At 40.4% G+C, this 20,000-nt stretch overlaps 1 protein-coding gene across 4 annotated transcripts in view; it reads right to left on the bottom strand.

Moving 5' to 3' along the window:
* The window catches only part of rgs12b (regulator of G protein signaling 12b), a 94,764-nt gene that overhangs the window by 33,894 nt on the left and 40,870 nt on the right, over positions 1–20,000 (bottom strand). For all 4 annotated transcript variants that reach the window (XM_053679856.1, XM_017464530.3, XM_017464528.3 and 1 more), the window contains exon 5: positions 1,475–1,496. In XM_053679856.1, the coding sequence (XP_053535831.1) occupies positions 1,475–1,496 (22 nt within the window). The remainder of the gene's footprint in view (positions 1–1,474; positions 1,497–20,000) is intronic.

Below are 20,000 nucleotides of genomic sequence, written 5' to 3'. Positions count from 1 at the left end.
ACACTAACACTTACCTAACGCTTAAAGCAGAGCTATTGAATAATGTTCGTTCTAAAAGACGACACCAGGAGATGAGTCGAGTGAGCAGGTCTGACATGTAACGACCGCTAGATTAGATATACTGAATGTGAATCATCTTTTGATTTAAATAGCTTTAGCAAACAGTATCTAATCAAGAGTTATCAATCATTAAAAAACAGCCAGGGATGAGTTTCCTTTTAAAAAGGCGGGAACATCACTATCTGCTTATCAGCTCATCTCGATCACACTCTCTCACGCCCAGCAAAACAGAGACGGAGAACACAGAGAGGACGAGAGATAAAAAAAAACGCTTCGGGGGATCTGAGGAAAGAGTGCAAGTTTATTAATAAATAAAAGAAAGGAAACAACGAGATGAGAGCAGTGGGAAGTCAGTGAGTGTCAGAAATGGATCAGAAGAGAGCGAGTGAAAAAGTTAGAAATGAGGAAAATATATTTCATTTGGATTCCAAGAGCACTTCAACGCTTTTGGATTAGAGTCAGTAGATGAAAAACAGACTATTTTTTTAAAGATATGTCACTGTGATGAATCAAAGCAATAATCCACTCGAGAGTGTGCATTACAGTTATCACTGATACACAGGTTTTAGGCACAACATGACTTTCATGTGGTAAAAAAAGGAATCAATACAGAATTTAATTACTGTCACATGTGAGCATATATCAAGTATTTGTATTATTATAATAGATTTTAAAACTGAAATGTCGCATAAATTACATTTGTTAATGCAAAAAAGCTTAATTTAATAGTCATTTCTCCCTTAATATTCCTTTTTATTAAATCAGAATATTTAAGTATATAATTAATTTTCTGTCAATGACCTGGCAAATATATATATATATATATATATATATATATATATATATATATATATATATATATATATATATGACAAATAAAAAAAGATAAATCATGCTGCATAAATCATGCCAATCTAGAGAGGGAGAGAGAGGGAGAGAGAGACAGAGGGAGGCTGAGAGAGACTGGTAGAGAAAGAGAGAGAGGGACAGAGAAACAGAGAGAGGGAGAGAGAGAGACTGAGAGAGGGAGAGAGAGTCAGAGAGAGACAGAGAGGGAGAGAGAGACTGAGAGAGGGTGAGAGAGGGTGAGAGAGGGAGAGAGAGACAGAGAGAGGGAGAGAGAGAGACTGAGAGAGACTGAGAGAGAGACTGAGAGAGGGAGAGAGAGGGTGAGAGAGGGAGAGAGAGACAGAGAGAGACTGAGAGAGGGAGAGAGAGGGTGAGAGAGGGAGAGAGAGTCAGAGAGAGACAGAGAGGGAGAGAGAGTCAGAGAGGGAGAGAGAGAGACAGTGAGAGGGAGAGAGAGACACGCAGAGAGGGAGAGAGAGGGAGAGAGAGAGAGAGAGACACAGAGAGAAGGACAAACAAGTGACATGAGAAGAGATGTGAGAATAATAAACTGATGGTTACTCACCGCCATCAGAGACAGCAGCCGACTGCAAGAGAACACAGAGAGACATGTGTGAGTGACTGTCCTCACCAACACACACACTCACACTCACAGCACACACTCTGGAGCTGGCCAGGGTGTACTGATGGCACCCACACATCCCCCCCACCCCACAACACACACACACACTACTCAGTCACACTCTTCCTGTTCGACTGGTAAAGCCTTCCACCTGCTAACACTCTGAATGCAAATAGAGTGATGCAAGCTTTCAGTGTTTCACAGCCACGCCCACAGACCCACATAAGCCCTGCCCACATTTGCCCGGACATGTCAGTCGATCAAGCAAGGACAAGGTGGCAAAACAAATTCCCACGCTGCAACAGTGGGTCAGAACGTTTATACGGAACAAGACTGGAAAAATTCATGACCATACAAACCAATATCACTGTTTTCCATATGGTATGGAAACACACACAGTGATCAGATTTGTGTGTGTGTGTGTGTGTGTGTGTGTGTGTGTGTGTGTGCACGAGAGCAGGTTTTCTCTGCTTTTCACCTGGTATGTCCCTCAGTTTAAAAAAAAAAAGGTTACAAATCTTGAACGGTAGACAGTGTTAATATAGAGAATGACATCACAGCCGTGTTGAAGTCTCGATTCAGATTTCTCAGAAGGTTTTGATTCATTTCCTATAACAGCAGCTCTAACACAGGTTCATATTAATTAATGCGCTCGTTCTAATACGTTAACGTTCCTATACTGTAGTAACAACTAATTCACGAAGACTTGTTTGGAAAAACCCTCCACATAATTTAACTAATAAGAATGAATAATGGATTTTAAAATGGGCTGTTATTTAAAAACAACAACAACAACAACAACAACAAAATAATCAGTGAAGCTTTCTGTAAGGACACATTTATTTATTTAACATTTTTGGAAGGATTCTCCAGTGTCAGCATTGTATAACAGGAAGTAATGCTGATCCTTTACGTGTTCCACCATGGGAAAGTGTTTAAGGAGGAAGACGCGGTGTTTTGTGGTTTCTCTCTAGCCAGCTGAAAGTGAAGGTGATGTCACAGTGACTGTTTATAGCTGGTATAAATAAAACAAACTAACTTGTATTGCGGGACGTTCCACGACTTTAAACGTAACTATAAACAGATACAAACTGCTGTGTTTCATTCATTAATAAATAAAACATTTGTAATTGTTGGCAAAACGTTCAGGTTCTTCTCGTTAGAAAATAGCACACTACCCCTTTGTCGATTACTTCTCCATTACACCATTCCTCATCGTGTTTTATTCCATATTGAGGAGTAAAACAAATTGCTTCACAGGAAATCTAGGGTCTTGGTGTATTACAGCATTAAAATGCCGTATCAGAATAAAGCAATGATACGAATACGCTAGTCACTGGTCGTTTGCGCTTAGCCTCTAGTAGTTCGTCAGATTATTACAAGTAAGAAGATTTGTTTTCCAGATTTGTGGCAGGTTCTATAAAAAAACAACAACAAACAAACAACAACATTTTATTATAACTTGCAGCAAGAGGCATCCAAAGCCATTTCGCCCAACTTATATTAAATAATAAAACAGGTGATGAGGAACTTCTGCAAAAACATTTCATTAAACAACTGAAAAAAGAAAATGCTTAGAGACAACACGTTCACCCTCATCAATAAGAGTGACTACGGTGACTCTGAAGGTCTGTACTATACTTTTCCTTTTATAATCTTTCAACCATTTCAGACTGCTATAAGATCAAACCCCTTAACAGGAAGAAAGTCAAATATCATAAGTTTAATTAGATCATCTGCGTGTGTTTGTGTGTAAGTCTGTGTAGGCCTGAAACACAATGAGTCACTTCCTTTACATGTAGGCACTAAAGTCAGACAGTGACAGATCTGTGTAGGGTGGAGACACCGCACTAGATAACACACGACCTTGACACAGAGACTAACCACACATCCTTAAGTTAAATGTATACATTTAAACAGTTTTATATTTGCACTCTAGACAATTCTGAATATTACACCCATGCACCCACCCACCACACACCCACCCATACACACACACACCAGCAGGATCATAATCATCACTGTCATGCTTAAAACTGTATCTCTGTTCAGACACGTAGTGTGAAGATGTCCACCCACACCGGCTACGCTTCACTCCAACACCAAACACAGAGAAGTGATTAGGTCATAAAGAGAAACAGGAATGAGACAGAGAGAGAAAAAAGGGTTCGTGTCTAACCACAAAGTCCCGGTGGGCAGACAGATGGTCTGAAGGAACAGAGGGAGTGAGATGGAGGAGATAGAAGGTGATAAGTAGACAGATATGCTGCATATTAAAGCCCTTTCAGATTCTTCAGTGAGTCAGAAACTTTTCATCTCCTTCCAGAGTAAATGAGTGTGACAAGAATTAGCTTGCACATTCCCATGCAAAGCCCCGTAATCCAGAGCAAAAAGACATGATCCACATTAGCCACTTATTTAAAAGAAAGAAAGAAATTTTTAGAACGCTTGAATTATTAATCATTTAAAGAACCCATGAGGAGTTCTTAGTACTGAGCGTGTACATGTATACCTTATTCATAGTCACATGATCACACACGCATGGACCAGTAACTACATCAGTCACAACGAACTAACATCAACACAATGAACAGGATGGGCCTCAAACATGAAAAACACTGGATTTTCCATACCGTTTTCCTACACAGGGTCACGGGGAGCCTGGAGCCGATCCCAGGGAACTCGGGGCACAAGGCTGGGGACACCATGGATGGGGTGCCAACCCATCATAGGGCACAATCACACACACACACACACACTATGGACAATTTGGAAATGGAAATTAGCCTACAACGCATGTCTTTGGAATGGGGGAGGAAACCAGCGTACCTGGAGGAAACCCCCGAAGCACGGGGAGAACATGCAAACTCCATACACACAGCGCGGAGGCCGGATTCGACCCCTGGAGGTGACTGAACCCCGAGGATGCGAGGCAAATATGCTAACCACTAAGCCACTGTCACCCCCAACGTGGAGTTATATTTAGAGTTCATTTCCCATCACCTTGAACGACATCAACAATGAAAAAAAAAATCATCATAATGGTACAGAAGCCCTAATCAGACATGCGTTATTAATTTCTTGTTTCTCGTGATCATGATTTTATTTTCCACATAACAAAATTGTTGTTTTTCTCGTGATGAACATATCATTAGTCGTTTTCTCGTGGCTTCCGTTTGATGGCGCATATCAACGTCATTATTATGTTCAAAGTTCTTGTATTAAAGATGTAGAAATGTCTGATAGGTCATTTGATTAAAAAGCTCATACTGACCGTGTATACACAGTAAAACACCTTAAATCTGGAATCTAGATAAATCTTCAATTCGTTCCTCTGAGTAAATGTTACAACAGTTGTAACAACCTTAAACTGTATTATTATATCATACTTGAATTATTTCTGAACTTAAACAATAGTAATAATCCTCTAATATTACTAGTGGAGATGGCACTAAGCCGGTACCCGGTATCAGTATCGGCCCTGATCCCAGCAAGAATCAGATAAAACATGTTGAATATCGGATCCTGTACAAAATGGCAAAAAAGATTGGAATTGCTTTTGGAAAAGGAACGTATTTTTGGAACTGGAAATGTTTACATATCAAGAGACTTGACTGTTTTTTTCTTTTGTTAGGATAGATTTTATGATGTTTATAAATTATAATTGATAATATTGACATTCATATTTACAATGTAAATGATTTCTGTGTGAAAGGGTTTAACTGTAAAGTGCTTCAGTTAAAAATGTACGTTTTTAAAGAAAACAATATCACATGGGTTTCAGTATCAGCTGGTGAGCAAAGTTTCAGTATCGCTATCGGTATCGGAAAAGAAAAAAGTGCTACCGTGCCATCTCTAATTATTATCATGTTGTAAAAAAGGTTAGGGGTTGGGTTTATAGAAGTGCGACACACTGTCCCTGCATCCCAATTCGCCTACTATCCGTACTAAATAGTAACCGAGATTAGAATGAGTGTGTCCCAAATTGTACCAAACGTACCCGGATGGTCTACTATTTCTGGGAGATTTTCGAAGTGTGGAACCGTGGACACTTTTTCAAGTAATATTGCATACAACTCCTTGTGCGAGGGAGGAGGAGTTTTGTGACCGTTTGCTTTGCTGAATTCAACCTGAATCCAACAAACATGGCGGAGGAGGGAAGAGGAAAGAAAGGGAATGATAAATTAAATGATATAGTATAAATTACATAAGGAACAATGGAAGAAGAAAGGCTGAAATGCAACGAGGAATTTTGGCCTATGGTGACGGATGGCGTTCTCTTCTGGGCAACAACGTTCCCTTCCGTTAAACAACGTGGTAGTAGGTCCCAATATTTGCATACTCTTTTAATACCGACTCAAATGTACGTACGTTTTCTTCTTCGTCAAAAAAACACAACAAAACAAAAAACAACATACTTTTACCTACTCATAGTACAAGTATGCCAATTGGGACGCTCTCGTACTGAGGGCGGGGCTTATTTCATCTGGTCTATCTGACACAAACATACTCATCTACCTGACACTAGTCAGAGATCAGTGAAAATCAGGTGTCACAAATGAAATCTAAAGAACAGGTAGTGGTGAGAAGTTTAGAGATTTTTAAAAAATCAAACAAGAGAAAACCTATAAAGGCAATAGATGTATTTGTCTTAACGCAAAACGTCACGTGAAGCTGCTGCACGTGCAGCTATGGATTCCAAACCACTATTTCACACTCTCTGTCATTACGTTTTCTCTTAGATTAAACGCTGGGAAATAAATGAACGGCTCATTTTGCCTGTTGATTATCTGAGATGTGAAAATGACCAGAATGCACACCTTTATATAGCTTCTACAGGAAAATAAATACCATGGAGCTTTTTTGTGGTTGGCATGACAACATGTTATGCCCTTACTCTTCAAAACTTCCTAACACCCGTAAATGAGTTAGCATTTTAGCACTTCCGCTCCCGTCGTCCCGAAGTCAATGGGCTTTTTGAATGGGTTTTTGGTTAAATGCCTGAAATAAGGTCTGTGGTTAAGACAAGCTCAAAAATATTTTCAAGTTTTATTCTATGACATAAAGACATCAGTAATACCCCACTCGTGATTTTATTAAACTTTTACATGTCTTGAAAAAGACGGTTGCTAACGAGTGGTAAATGGGACTATAGAGGTTGTCGGGGACATCATACGTCATCGCACCGAACAGGAAAACTCATCTACTACAGCCTCGTTGTGTTTATACCCTCTTGCAAACTACTCCAACTCAAACTTTCCAACTCGTAGATTTAACCATTTATAGTATTATCCATTTATAGTACAGTAATTGTAGGGTTGTTGTTTTTTCAAATTGGAGTCCTATAAAGTCATGTGACCGTGGTGTAGTGCATATATAGTGCATATATAGATTATATTTACACTTCAAAATTCATAACAGTCATGTTCATTTTTGAAGATTATCTTGATGAACAAAAAACATGTAAGAATCCTGAAATTTTGTTGGTCACAGAGATTATTTTCTGCAATAATCAAAAAGCCAATGGAAGAATCCGACTGGCTTTTCCTTGAGGGAACCAGGGTGATGCTAACTTCCGGGTCGGCCTACAAAAATGCATCCTCCTGCAGCACTCTATAACAGAATGTTCCACTTTAATACAAAGCTAAACCCCCAAAACTCTCAAATAACCCTTTTACAAATAAATAAATGTATGTTGTATGCACAACCAATCTGCTAGTCCTTCCTCCAAGTGCTATTAGATGTCAACTCAATTACTGGTAGCCAATGGAGAAGGCAGTCGTTCGTTTGTTTGTTTTTTTTTGGTGCTAAAATTTCTGGTATTTTGAGCAGTAGTAAAGTGCCTGGTATCTGCAGCAACCACTTCACATATTACACAATTAGAGAAGAAATGGAACATGCACAATCGCAGAAAGCCCATGTCTGAGTTCACTTCTCTTTGCTTGCAGTGGCATGACCCATGTTAATCATGTACCACCCACTCCCTGCTATCGTACACTCATGACATCACAGGCGCGGTGGCTGAACACCACAGGTCATTCATTAGCCCTGGAGCATGGGAACAGGCAAATACAAGGTCATTTACAATGCAAAAGCAAGTCGGCTATACACAAGTGTCCGGATATCAAACGCTACTTGAACATGCAAACTTGGTTAAAATGGTTAATCAACAGTCAGGGACAGTGAGCTTAGGATTCCTACAAATGTATAGACCTACACAAATATAAAGGTTCTCTAAATAACACAGCTCCTAAACGGTCTCCTGTATTAAACCGCATGGGCAGTTTAAGCGCTTATAAAAATAATTTAAAAAGATTATTACTACAGTCACACGATACGAGATGATGGCTGAATTCTATTACGTGCAATAACGTGTTCTCCAGATCTGAAGATCCTCCATGACAGATTGATTAAAGAAAATGACTACGTCCGTCTTACATGTTCCATCAGTGCACTCCAAGCTTGCTCACAAAATGTGGCCGTGTAAATAGAAACAAGCTCTTGGCATAGTTTCTCATACAGAAAACACATTTTACAAGGTGAAGAAAAGGGGTTTGGCATCATTCATGTCTGATACACCAAGAATACCAGTTCCTGTGAGTGTGTTTATAATAGGTACACAGGAAGTTGTAATTCATGCGCTTTTTATTTTTGCTTCGTGTCCCTTTATGTTCTGTCATGACAGAGCTGTGATGAGATATTCTAAGAGATGTTCTCTCTGCTGCTATAACTGAACAATCCGCTCTTCTATTAAATCCCATGTTTTGTCATTGCCACTAGTGTATATGTAGCTGTAGCAGGAGTTTCGCATAAGCCTATGCCAGCCTCCTATTGTGGCTTTTAGACGCGTGTCATACTGTTGTAGTGCTCACTGTGCTGTTTTGGACAACACCAGAACTCTGTCATGAACTGTCTTTGGTCACAAAGGCACTACTATAAGGCAGCAATATAAGACTGCTGATCTTAACTCATGAACAAACAACTCTTGCGATGCGCAACAGCAAAATCAGGCTGAAAATCATAGTGTAAAGCTGGTTTTCCTCCACAATTATAAGACAAATGAGTCATCTTCCATATAGAGACCCTCAGCCTCATAGTCCTCCCCTTTCCATTTTCATGTCACCTGTTCTCATACTTTATTAGCTCAAGTTCCTTTAATAACTACTTACTTTTAGGTATGATTCATGATTCGTGGGGGAAAAAAAAAAAAATGTTTTTGGGAACCACGCCAAACAAGCTTCTGAAAACATCGAAGAGTCATGTTGTTGATTTTTTCAGAACAGGACGAGGATCTGAGTCATCTAACGGCTTTCCATTAAATAAAGAGAGCAAGGTAATGAACAGGAAGTAGTAACAGCTGAAAGCGTGTGTTCTGATTAAACAAAATCTCAGAATGCTTCAGTGGAGGTGAATCCCACGGCTCCCTCAGTCTCCTTCAGAGAATTGCATGCAGTACAAGTAACGTTTCCTCAGACAATCGATACACAAACGTGGTCATTTCTTCTCATCGCCACATGACCTTCTTTCCAACTCCCACTCTCCTTCACACATCACTACTGCCCTATCGCTGTAGATTTCTGCTATGTACAGGTACTTTTCTGATCTGCCTAACTGGAAAGGTGCAACATTAAAAGAGATCCACAAATTAGCACAATCTCTAACTATAACATAAACCAAGTCTAGAGAAAACCGCATCAGCTGCACTCTGCTTGCAGCCAAATTCAAGTGTTTTCCTATTAAATAAATCCCCCCATGGTACATCCAGACCCTGTGCTAGTCGCGTGACGTAAGTGATGTGCATTACATGATGCGAATCAATGATATAATTCTAATCAGTACTGGACATTGGGTTGTTCTGTTGTTCCTCTCTCTTGTCCATTATAAATGCTCAATCAGTGTGTTTGAAGCCATTTCTCAGGGCTTGGAAAATACATACAAAATAATTACACGGCAAAATAAAATGACTAACATTTGCATTCATGGCATGTGGCAAATGCTCTTATCCAGAGAGACTTACAGAAGTGCATTGAAGTCTCTGTCAATAAATACATCCTGATACTGATTCACCAGGTCACGGATTAGGAATACCACCAGTCTAAAAACTCTGTTGGGGAGGTAATATAGTAAGGAAAGCACACAGACAACATTTTTTAACTTAAGTACTTTAGGAAGAGGTAGATCTTTAGACGTGATTTTGAAGACCACCAGTGACTCAGCTGTTCGGACATCTAGGGGAAATTCATTCCACCACCTAGGTGCCAGATCAGAGAAGAGTCTTGATACACGCTTTCCTTGTACCTGAGAGATGGTGGGACCAATCGAGCGGTGCTAGAGGATCAGAGGGTGCGTGGTGCAGTGCGGGGTGTGATAAGTGCTTTGAAGTAAGTGTGTGCTAGTCTGTTTTTGGCTTTGTAGGCAAGCATCAGTGTTTTAAATATGATGCGGGCAGCTACAGGAAGCCAGTGGAGGGAGCGTAACAATGGGGAGGTGTAGGAGAACTTCGGAAGGTTGAAAACATGACCTCAAGTGAACTTTACGGTGCTTCTAATTTTTGTTTTCCAGAGGATGTTGAGATGCGTCAATTAAAACATAAAAAAAACCCTAAACGTTTTCAAGTTTTTTTTTAATAAAAATACTGTTGAGTTGTGTGCCATGCGATTATATTGCACAAAAAATAATACAGTGAATACTTTTATACCGCCGTGCTGTTGAATTCGCAAATCTAATTGCTCAGAAGGTTTCGCTTTCTATAGCAGCTCTGACAGTTCTCACTGCGTGCGAATTCAAGGGTATATATTAATGCACTCGCTCTAATAAGTTATTTCTATAGTAATGTTCGTAATGATAGTAACGATGGTAATTGATGGCAGATAAACAAGTTCTCCTCATAAACAAATAAGAGGAGTTCGGCAAGGAGAGGTTTATTTCATTTATGGAAGGAGTCTCTAGTGTCACTGTTTTGTAACGTGCAGAGTTAAAGCTGTCATTTGAAGCTTTCCGTTACAGGAAAATCTTCAGGACAGCGGGTCTCGCACTTTCTCTGTTCTATGGCAAGAGAGGCTGCCTGAAAGAATTTTATAGCTGCTATAAAAGTTAATCGTTGCTATAATACGAGTGAGCAGGAACTAACTTGTTTTGTGGATGTTCCATAACGTTAAAGGTAACTATAAATGGGTAAAAAGTTTTAAAAGGGCAAAACGATTTGTATTGATGCGTTGATTTATAAGGCTGTCATTAAAATGACTCGATCATAAATGGAATATTATTGAAAAAGGTCAAACAACTGGTAAGTCAAAATAATATTTTTTTTTTTTAAACTAATGTGCAAGTTATTTAATAGACATGCACGGTGATTTGCCTGCAACTCTGATACTTCCGTCCGCACGGGATTTCACTGAGGGTTTTTTTTATTATTATTGTTGCATCCAAAAATGCTTGATTTTGCTGCGGATTAAAAAAAATGTTGTCACAGTGATGTTTGTTGGTAAATGAGACCTTTTAGCTGTACTCACCTTCAATGCATGTGAATCAAAGACACCTTTGGCTGAATGTGCATTGTCATGACATCACATGACGCGTCTTGGCCCAAATCTGTGGAAAATCTGGGGTAATTCATGGGGTACTCAGCTTCTCCAAGTAAAAAAAAAAAAAAATCCTGGAGGGACTGAAAATAGTCCTTCTCTACACTGTCATCCTTCTTAAATTAGCAGTAGGATTAGGCCAGACTCTGAACAATGTTGGTCTTGTATCAATCGGACGCTACTGAGTCATTTAGTATCAAATCGCAGCACATTTTATGAATTGAACAATCAAGGTTGCCATGGTAACTGTAAGTCTTCTTCACATCTGGCTGCATCACACCACCCTGTCAATGCTTACTTTCCCATAACAGCATACCGATAAGTGTTTTAAATCCTTACTTTTAACTAATGCTCAAATTTACTCTCATAGATGAAGGGGAAGCAGGATGGGGGAAAAAAAAAAAAAACATGAGAAAAAAAACAAACGCAGCAGTGCTGAAGACATTAACATTTTGATCAGAAGAAATGAAAGCAAGGAAAAAAACAGACACAGGCAAGAAGATGAAAAAGATATGCAGCACATTGCTTGTGAGAAAGAGTCTATGCATTCAAATTCAGTAAAGATGGAGAAAAAATAGGGGAAAATATAAGACTAGTGCAATGTTTGCTTCTTTAGAGGGAGCGAGTTATGGGAATTTCTTTGTCAGCATTTTATTGGTTTCAGTGTGTTTTTCTGAGCATCTTTGGGCCTCTTTATTCGTGCTGTGGCTCTTCTTTTCCCCCCTTCCCCCTTCTTCATTCCAGTGGCTTGCCTCCGTTCTTCTGGCAGCACAAGCACATGTGGCCACACACTGAAATATTAGTGGGATTTTCCAGCCTCCTCGTCTCTGAAGCTGCTTGTCCCTATAGATCCGTCGCTCGCGCTGTGTGTGTGTGTGCACACTCTTTCTTTCTCCTCCTCACCCTAACATACAGGGTTACAGAGCTGACCAACAAGCCTGGAGCTCCTAATCAGTGTTCTATCTATGAAACACACTTAACACAGACCAGACTGTATAGATGATCCTGAAATACCTTCGAGTAGATATGCAGTCTCAGCTCAAACACAGATGTATGATCTCACACACACACACACACACACACACACACACACACACACACTTAAGATGTGGCATGGTATGTAAAAATATCAGACTCCAGATGAGTCACATTCTTAAAATGCATCATATTGCCAAGTCAGCGGTACAAGGCAACACATACACTCACATACAGTACGTGTCTGTGTCCTCGTGTGGACCTTCCACTGACACAATACAGCTTAATGCTTCACTACACCTATACACAACCCTAAACTTTATCTCAGTAAGTAAAATCCTTTTTTTTGGCATGCTTAGTTTTTAAAAAAATATATAAAAATGTTTTTTAAAAAAAAAAAAAAAGAAAGAAAAAGATTTTTTCCTCATGAGGATATATATTTTAGAGACATCAAAGTGAACGACACTTTAAGTACTTTCAGACTTTCATAACATTTACATATTCAGAAGGAAAAGCCGGTCATTTGAATGTTTAATATCCTACTGCACTTTTAAACACGATGTGTGTGTTATCGTGTTGCTTGATGTTGGAAAAGGGTGAACGCAGGTCATCTACGCACACTATTATCACTTTTTTTAACAAAACAATTCTAATTAAACAAACAGAAAACCGACAATGCATGTGTCTGAAAACTAATGTTGCACAGAAATGGTTAATTTCCATTGTATCAGGCCTATAGTACACTTTATAGTTTGTACACTGTGTAGTGAGCATAGATGTGTTATTTATACACACACAGTTAGAAGTTTGAAGGATGCCTCTTCATGGAGGAGTCATGAGCAGGTGCTTGCATGTGTTTCTGCCGTCATGGTGACTAAAGGGCTCCCCGAGTTGGTACAGAAGCACTCACACCTCGCGCACACAAAACACGGCTCATCATATTCTCCCACATAAGCAACACCCCCATAAACCCATGCTGATCACGGTGGATGAAACACACAGTGCGGGTGTTTAGTCAGGTCCGAGCTGTGTGATTAAAACTCAGCCACTCAGCATCATCGCTACCGTTTAAGGAGTAGAGATTCTCTCTATCTCTGACACACACTGCACCTCAGTGCAGTTTGAAAAGCTGGCACAATCCCACAAGAGCATGCTTCCAAATGCATTGTTATCCTACTCCAGATTTATGACTGTTTGAAGAACATGGACACGCACAGGTCCAAAAATGGCAGCGCTCCTTAAAAACCTTCTGCATGGACTGAAAAGGTCAGCGAATTGTGCATGTGTGTGTGTGTATGTGTGTGTGTGTGTGTGTGTGTGTGTCCATCCTGAGAGCTCAGAGCGGGATGTGAATGAATGAGTGACAGACTGTGCAGAGTCACACAAAGCTAAGCTTTTTTACACTCTAACAGACGCTATACGCTGCCATAAAGGCGCTCTTGTTCAGCGCGAGAGTGAGCGAACATTCAGAGTGAGAACTGCACGACTCTAATCTTCTCCTCCACTGACACTGACACAATGAGAGAGGAAGGAAGAGAGATATGAAGAGAGTCCTGGGATAGCACAAGGAAAGGAGAAGAGAACAGAAGAAGTAAGAAAGAGGGAGAAATGGAGAGAGAGAGAGAGAGAGAGAGAGAGAGAGAGAGAGAGAGAGGGAGTGAGCAAAACAGGAGTGGGGGAAAGAGAAATAAATTAAGAGAGAGAATAAGTGAAATAGAAGAAAAAGGGAAAAGATGGAAGCAGAAGAGAATGAGAGAGAGAGAGAGAGAGAGAGAGGAAAAGAGAAAGCAGTAGAAAGGAGAGGAGAGGAGAAGGATACAGGGAAGTGAACAAGAAGGGGAAACAACAGAGGAAAAAGGGAAAGAGAATGAAGGAGTGTAGAAAAAGATTGAAGATTAAGGATATAGGAAAGGGAAAATGGGCTTAGAGGAAAAAGAAAGCGAAGAAAGCGATGCGGATTGAAAAAAGGAACAGAAAGAGAACGAGTGAGAGAAAAACTGACAGAGTGGGAGGCACATAATAAGAGAGAAAATAAGTGGAGATAAAGGGGAAAAGGGATGAGAGAAGGAAACGAGGATAAAAAGAGGAGTGAGTGATAGAAAGACAGGTAAAGAAGTAGAAGAGAGAAAGAAGAAACCGAAAGGGGAGGAGGAGAAGGGTTGAGCAGGACACAGAGGGAAAAGAGTGGGAAATCGAAAGGAAGAAAGTTTGTGGGTGGAAAAGAGAAAAATGAGTCGAAAGGTGAAACAAAACACAGGCTAAAGGAGTGGGGAAGATAGAAAGAGAGAAAGAGGGACACAGGTAGGCATTGATGGAGAAAAGAATAGAGGAGTGTAAGAGAGGGAAAGATAAAAGGAAATATGTGGAAAGGAGAAGAGAGGAAGAGGAGAAATTACTTGAAGACAGAGAAAGAGAGTTAGAGAGAGAGAGAGAGAAGGAAAAAAAAAACCTGAGAGAAGAGTGAGAGGATGAGAAAGAATACAGAGATAGAGAGAATGAAAGATAGAATGGAAGAACTAAGAGTGAGAAAAAGAGATAGATATAGAAATAGAAACCGAGAACAGACAGATATAAAGAGAGAATGAAAGGAAAATGTAAAGAGAGTGTGAGAGACATACAAAGTAAAGCATGGAGAATGTGTGAATGCATTGAAAATGATAGAAATGTCAAATGAACTAGTTAGTACTAGTGTTGTACTATCACATTATTATACTAACTAGTACTAATGCTATACTAACTAGTACTAAGTACTAACACACTCTGTGCTGCACTGACTAGTACTAGTGCAGACCTAACACAGTGCTATACTAACTAGTATTAGTGCCGTACTCACACTCAGTGCTGTACTAATTAGTACTATTACTGTAATAACACACTCAGTGCTGTACTAACTAGTACTAGTGCTGTACTAACACACTCAGTGCTGTACTAATACTAGTGCTGCACTGCCACACTCAGTGCTGTACTAACTAATACTAGTGCTGTACTAACACACTCAGTGCTGTACTAATACTAGTGCTGCACTGCCACACTCAGTGCTGTACTAACTAATACTAGTGCTGTACTAACACACTCAGTGCTGTACTAACTAATACTAGTGCTGTACTAACACACTCAGTGCTGTACTAACTAATACTAGTGCTGTACTAACACACTCAGTGCTGTACTAACACACTCAGTGGTGTACTAACTAGTACTAGTGCTGTAGTAACACAGTCAGTGCTGTACTAACTAGTATTAGTGCTGTAATAACACACAGTGCTTTACTAACTAATACTAGTGCTGTACTAACACAGTCAGTGCTGTACTAACTAGTATTAGTGCCGTAATAACACACTCAGTGCTGTACTAACTAGTATTAGTACTGTACTAACACACTCAGTGCTGTACTAACACACTCAGTGCTGTACTAACTAGTATTAGTACTGTACTAACACACTCAGTGCTGTACTAACTAGTATTAGTGCTGTAATAACACACTCAGTGCTGTACTAACTAGTTTTAGTACTGTACTAACACACTCAATGCTGTACTAACTAGTATTAGTACTGTACTAACACACTCAATGCTGTACTAACTAATACTAGTGCTGTACTAACACACTCAGTGCTGTACTAACTACTATTAGTGCTGTAATAACACACTCAGTGCTGTACTAACTAGTATTAGTACTGTACTAACACACTCAATGCTGTACTAACTAATACTAGTGCTGTACTAACACACTCAGTGCTGTACTAACTAGTATTAGTACTGTACTAACACACTCAGTGCTGTACTAACTAGTATTAGTGCTGTACTAACACACTCAGTGCTGTACTAACACACTCAGTGCTGTACTAACTAATACTAGTGCTGTACTAACACACTCAGTGCTGTACTAACTAATACTAGTGCTGTACTAACACACTCAGTGCTGTACCAACACACTCAGTGTTGTACTAACACACTCAGTGCTGTACTAACACACTCAGTGCTGTACCAACACACTCAGTGCTGTACTAACTAGTATTAGTACTGTACTAACACACTCAGTGCTGTACTAACTAGTATTAGTACTGTACTAACACACTCAGTGCTGTACTAACTAGTATGAGTGCTGTACTAACACACTCAGTGCTGTACTAACTAGTATTAGTGCTGTACTAACACACTCAGTGCTGTACTAACACACTCAGTGCTGTACTAACACACTCAGTGCTGTACTAACACACTCAATGCTGTAATAACACACTCAATGCTGTAATAACACACTCAGTGCTGTACTAACACACTCAGTGCTGTACTAACTAGTATTAGTGCTGTAATAACACACTCAGTGCTGTACTAACTAATACTAGTGCTGTACTAACACACTCAGTGCTGTACTAACTAGTATTAGTGCTGTACTAACACACTCAGTGCTGTACTAACACACTCAGTGCTGTACTAACACACTCAGTGCTGTACTAACACACTCAGTGCTGTACTAACTAGTATTAGTGCTGTAATAACACACTCAGTGCTGTACTAACTAGTATTAGTGCTGTACTAACACACTCAGTGCTGTAATAACACACTCAGTGCTGTACTAACACACTCAGTGCTGTACTAACTAGTATTAGTGCTGTAATAACACACTCAGTGCTGTACTAACTAATACTAGTGCTGTACTAACACACTCAGTGCTGTACTAACTAGTATTAGTGCTGTACTAACACACTCAGTGCTGTACTAACACACTCAGTGCTGTACTAACACACTCAGTGCTGTACTAACACACTCAGTGCTGTACTAACTAGTATTAGTGCTGTAATAACACACTCAGTGCTGTACTAACTAGTATCAGTGCTGTACTAACACACTCAGTGCTGTAATAACACACTCAGTGCTGTACTAACACACTCAGTGCTGTACTAACTAGTATTAGTGCTGTACTAACACACTCAGTGCTGTAATAACACACTCAGTGCTGTACTAACTAGTATTAGTGCTGTACTAACACACTCAGTGCTGTACTAACACACTCAGTGCTGTACTAACACACTCAGTGCTGTACTAACTAGTATTCGTGCTGTACTAACACACTTAGTGCTGTACGAACACACTCAGTGCTGTACTAACTAGTATTAGTGTTGTACTGATACAATCAGCTTTGGACTAGTCCTAACACGAATCAATAAAAAAAGCCCTGTATTGTCCCGGGGAAAGAGAGCACAAAGACTAAGCTCTGTTTCAGAGGCGCATGTGAATATGTGGACTAAAGGGAAAGTGCACACGGAGCAACACTGAGATTATTCCAAACAAAACACATCACACACACTACGCCTAGAGGAAGGGCCAGAACGTTCTGAGCCAAGCGGCTGTGCACAAACTCATTCCCTGTTTACTTTTGAATTTCAAGTGTGAGTAGTACCTGCTTGTGAGGGACAGTTCACTCAGTGAGAGCGCGAGGAAGAGAGAGAGAGAGAGAGAGAGAGAGCGAGAGCAACAGACAGACCGATATTTCAACGTGTGTTTTGGCTCCGACAATCCAAATCAGAGAAGAGCACATAGACGTCTTATTCATTTGATCAAATATTGCATCATACGTGATGCATATTACAAAAGAAAACGTCTGTCTTACTGTCCTGTTGAGGACCTTCCATTGACATCATTAACGATGCAGCGAATTAATTCTACACTACACCAAAGTCTAATATTAACCTTAGTGACCAAAAGGAAATATTTTGATTTTCTTAAAAAAAAATTTTAAATACAAACTTAAGTAGTTTTTTTTTTCTACATTGGGTCCAGCCAAAAGACCCCACCAAGATGCCCAAATGCCTACACACATGCCTACACACACACACATATTTCATAAGAACAGCTGGTGCCAGCATGCAACTTGCAAGGCAAGTCCAGGTGTGTCCATCCTCTACTCAGTAAACTTTCTAGAGTTGTATTATAAAATCTCTAAAACTACTGCTATAATTAGAGTCTGGTTTTAAAACAAACCAGCGAGACAGAAAGCGGCTGAAGGTGACGAGGTGAAAGACGGCTTTATGAAGTTCTGAAGTGTAAACTCGCACGTACTCACCGCTGTAAAGGTGGACACTCGTTTGAAAGAAAGCCTCTTCTTCAGACTCATGGTGCGTTTACGCAGGTGTGCGTCCCTCATACGGCCGAGCTACCAACACACACGGACGCGGAGCCGCTAATGCCCGAGCCATGCTGCGGGCACACACATGTCTGTGCGACTCATTCCTCCACAGCAAGAACCAACACGCTCGCCTCACACCCCTGCACGCACACACACCCAGTCAGAGAGCTGCCATCTCTTACTCATGAGGAAGTTCCATTTGCCGCCGTCTCTATGACAACCCAAGCTCTCAGAGGGAGGCGGGAAGCGGGTTACGGGTCTGAGTTTTGTTAGCGAGGAATCCAGTGGAGGAAACTGGAATTCTTTCCTGTCTCTCCCGTCTAACAGAACACGTCATAGAATGAAATCAGCACAGATTAGCCGTCTCTCTCTCTCTCTCTCTCTCTCTCTCTCTCTCTCTGGGGGACGACAGGAATGCTTGCTCAACTGTTCTTCATCTCTGGCTCGGTCTCAACCCAAATACTCCAGCATCCCAGGCCCAGAAACCCCTTGACTACCATTGCAGCGCCTCACTCACACACTTGCACACTTTAAATAAACATCAGTCTTCATTTCCAAATGGAAAACGTCTCTGATCGCTGTGATGGAACCCGATCATATGCTTACGAAGACCAAAAACGGTTGTCGGCTCAGCAGAGAGATGCACGGGGATGTGTGAGGAGCTTGCACAAGAGACTGGAGATGTCTGGGGCTTGGGGTTTCACTTATTATCGGAGCAGACTCAAGGGGCGGAGAAACGTCCCAGTCTGGACGTGGCTTAAAGGTGCGCTGGTTTAACGAGAGCCGAAGGGTTGAGCGGCATCAGAGCAGAGAACGAGACGTTCAGACACAAAGGCTGCACTTGATAGGTACCACATGGGCATGGGCCGAGGCTGAAACCTGCGCATGCTATGATGAGCCATTTCCTCTCCCAGACGTAGGGGGAAAAAAAGCCTTTAAAAACATTCAGCTGTCTCGTTCCAAGCTGGAGAGGGGGAGCTAGGAAAGATGGTTTTGATTCTTCTAACATTACACACACAATCTTCTAGACTTGTAATCCTTCCACGCCTCAATAATCAGACTGTCGTGCTTTTGCCAACAATCACTCTAACTCTAATAAACTAAATATCAACTTTCACATGTTAGAGTCAAGCAGAGACACAGATTTTCCAGCTGGGAGACTTGATACGCTGCAATTACTGAGCAATAAATAAATAAATCTGAGGACATTTTTGGTTCGAGGGGGAACGACGTGCGGTTTATCTTGTCGAGACGCAGCAGACGTGCAGTAAATGTCAGAATATTTTAACCCCGGTAATGACTAGTTAAATAGTCGAACCACCATCCAGGGTATAATTCAGGCCAGGAACTAAAAATACTAGCGATGGACATTGCATATTGGAATTGTAAACCACAGCTCTGTAGAATTCTCATATCTGAAAGAATTTTCTATAACAGCAGCTCTGATAGTCGTTCCAGCTCTAATCCAAACCATCTTGGACAAAATAATATAATAAAGGATTGTATTAAAGCATTAGAAATAACTCATAACTAGATAAAAGGATCGAACTCATTTCACAACATTAAATGTAACTATAAACAAATTAAAAGTATGAGGTGTTTGTTTTCATTAATAAATAATTATTGTAATCGTTAGCAACCTGCAGGAGATTAAGAGAAGTAAAACTACTAACTACTAACAGGATGCGCTGATAGGAAACTCAACAACTTTGTGGTGGTAACAGTAACTTCATTTTGCATAGAGCTGCATCTATACTGTAACTATGCTCTACTATACTTAATACTATAATTC

This window comes from Ictalurus punctatus, chromosome 3, assembly GCF_001660625.3.
Source record: "Ictalurus punctatus breed USDA103 chromosome 3, Coco_2.0, whole genome shotgun sequence".
NCBI classification, from domain to species: domain Eukaryota; kingdom Metazoa; phylum Chordata; class Actinopteri; order Siluriformes; family Ictaluridae; genus Ictalurus; species Ictalurus punctatus.
Note: the sequence above shows the minus strand (reverse complement) of the source record. Positions and strands in the feature narration are given on the sequence as shown.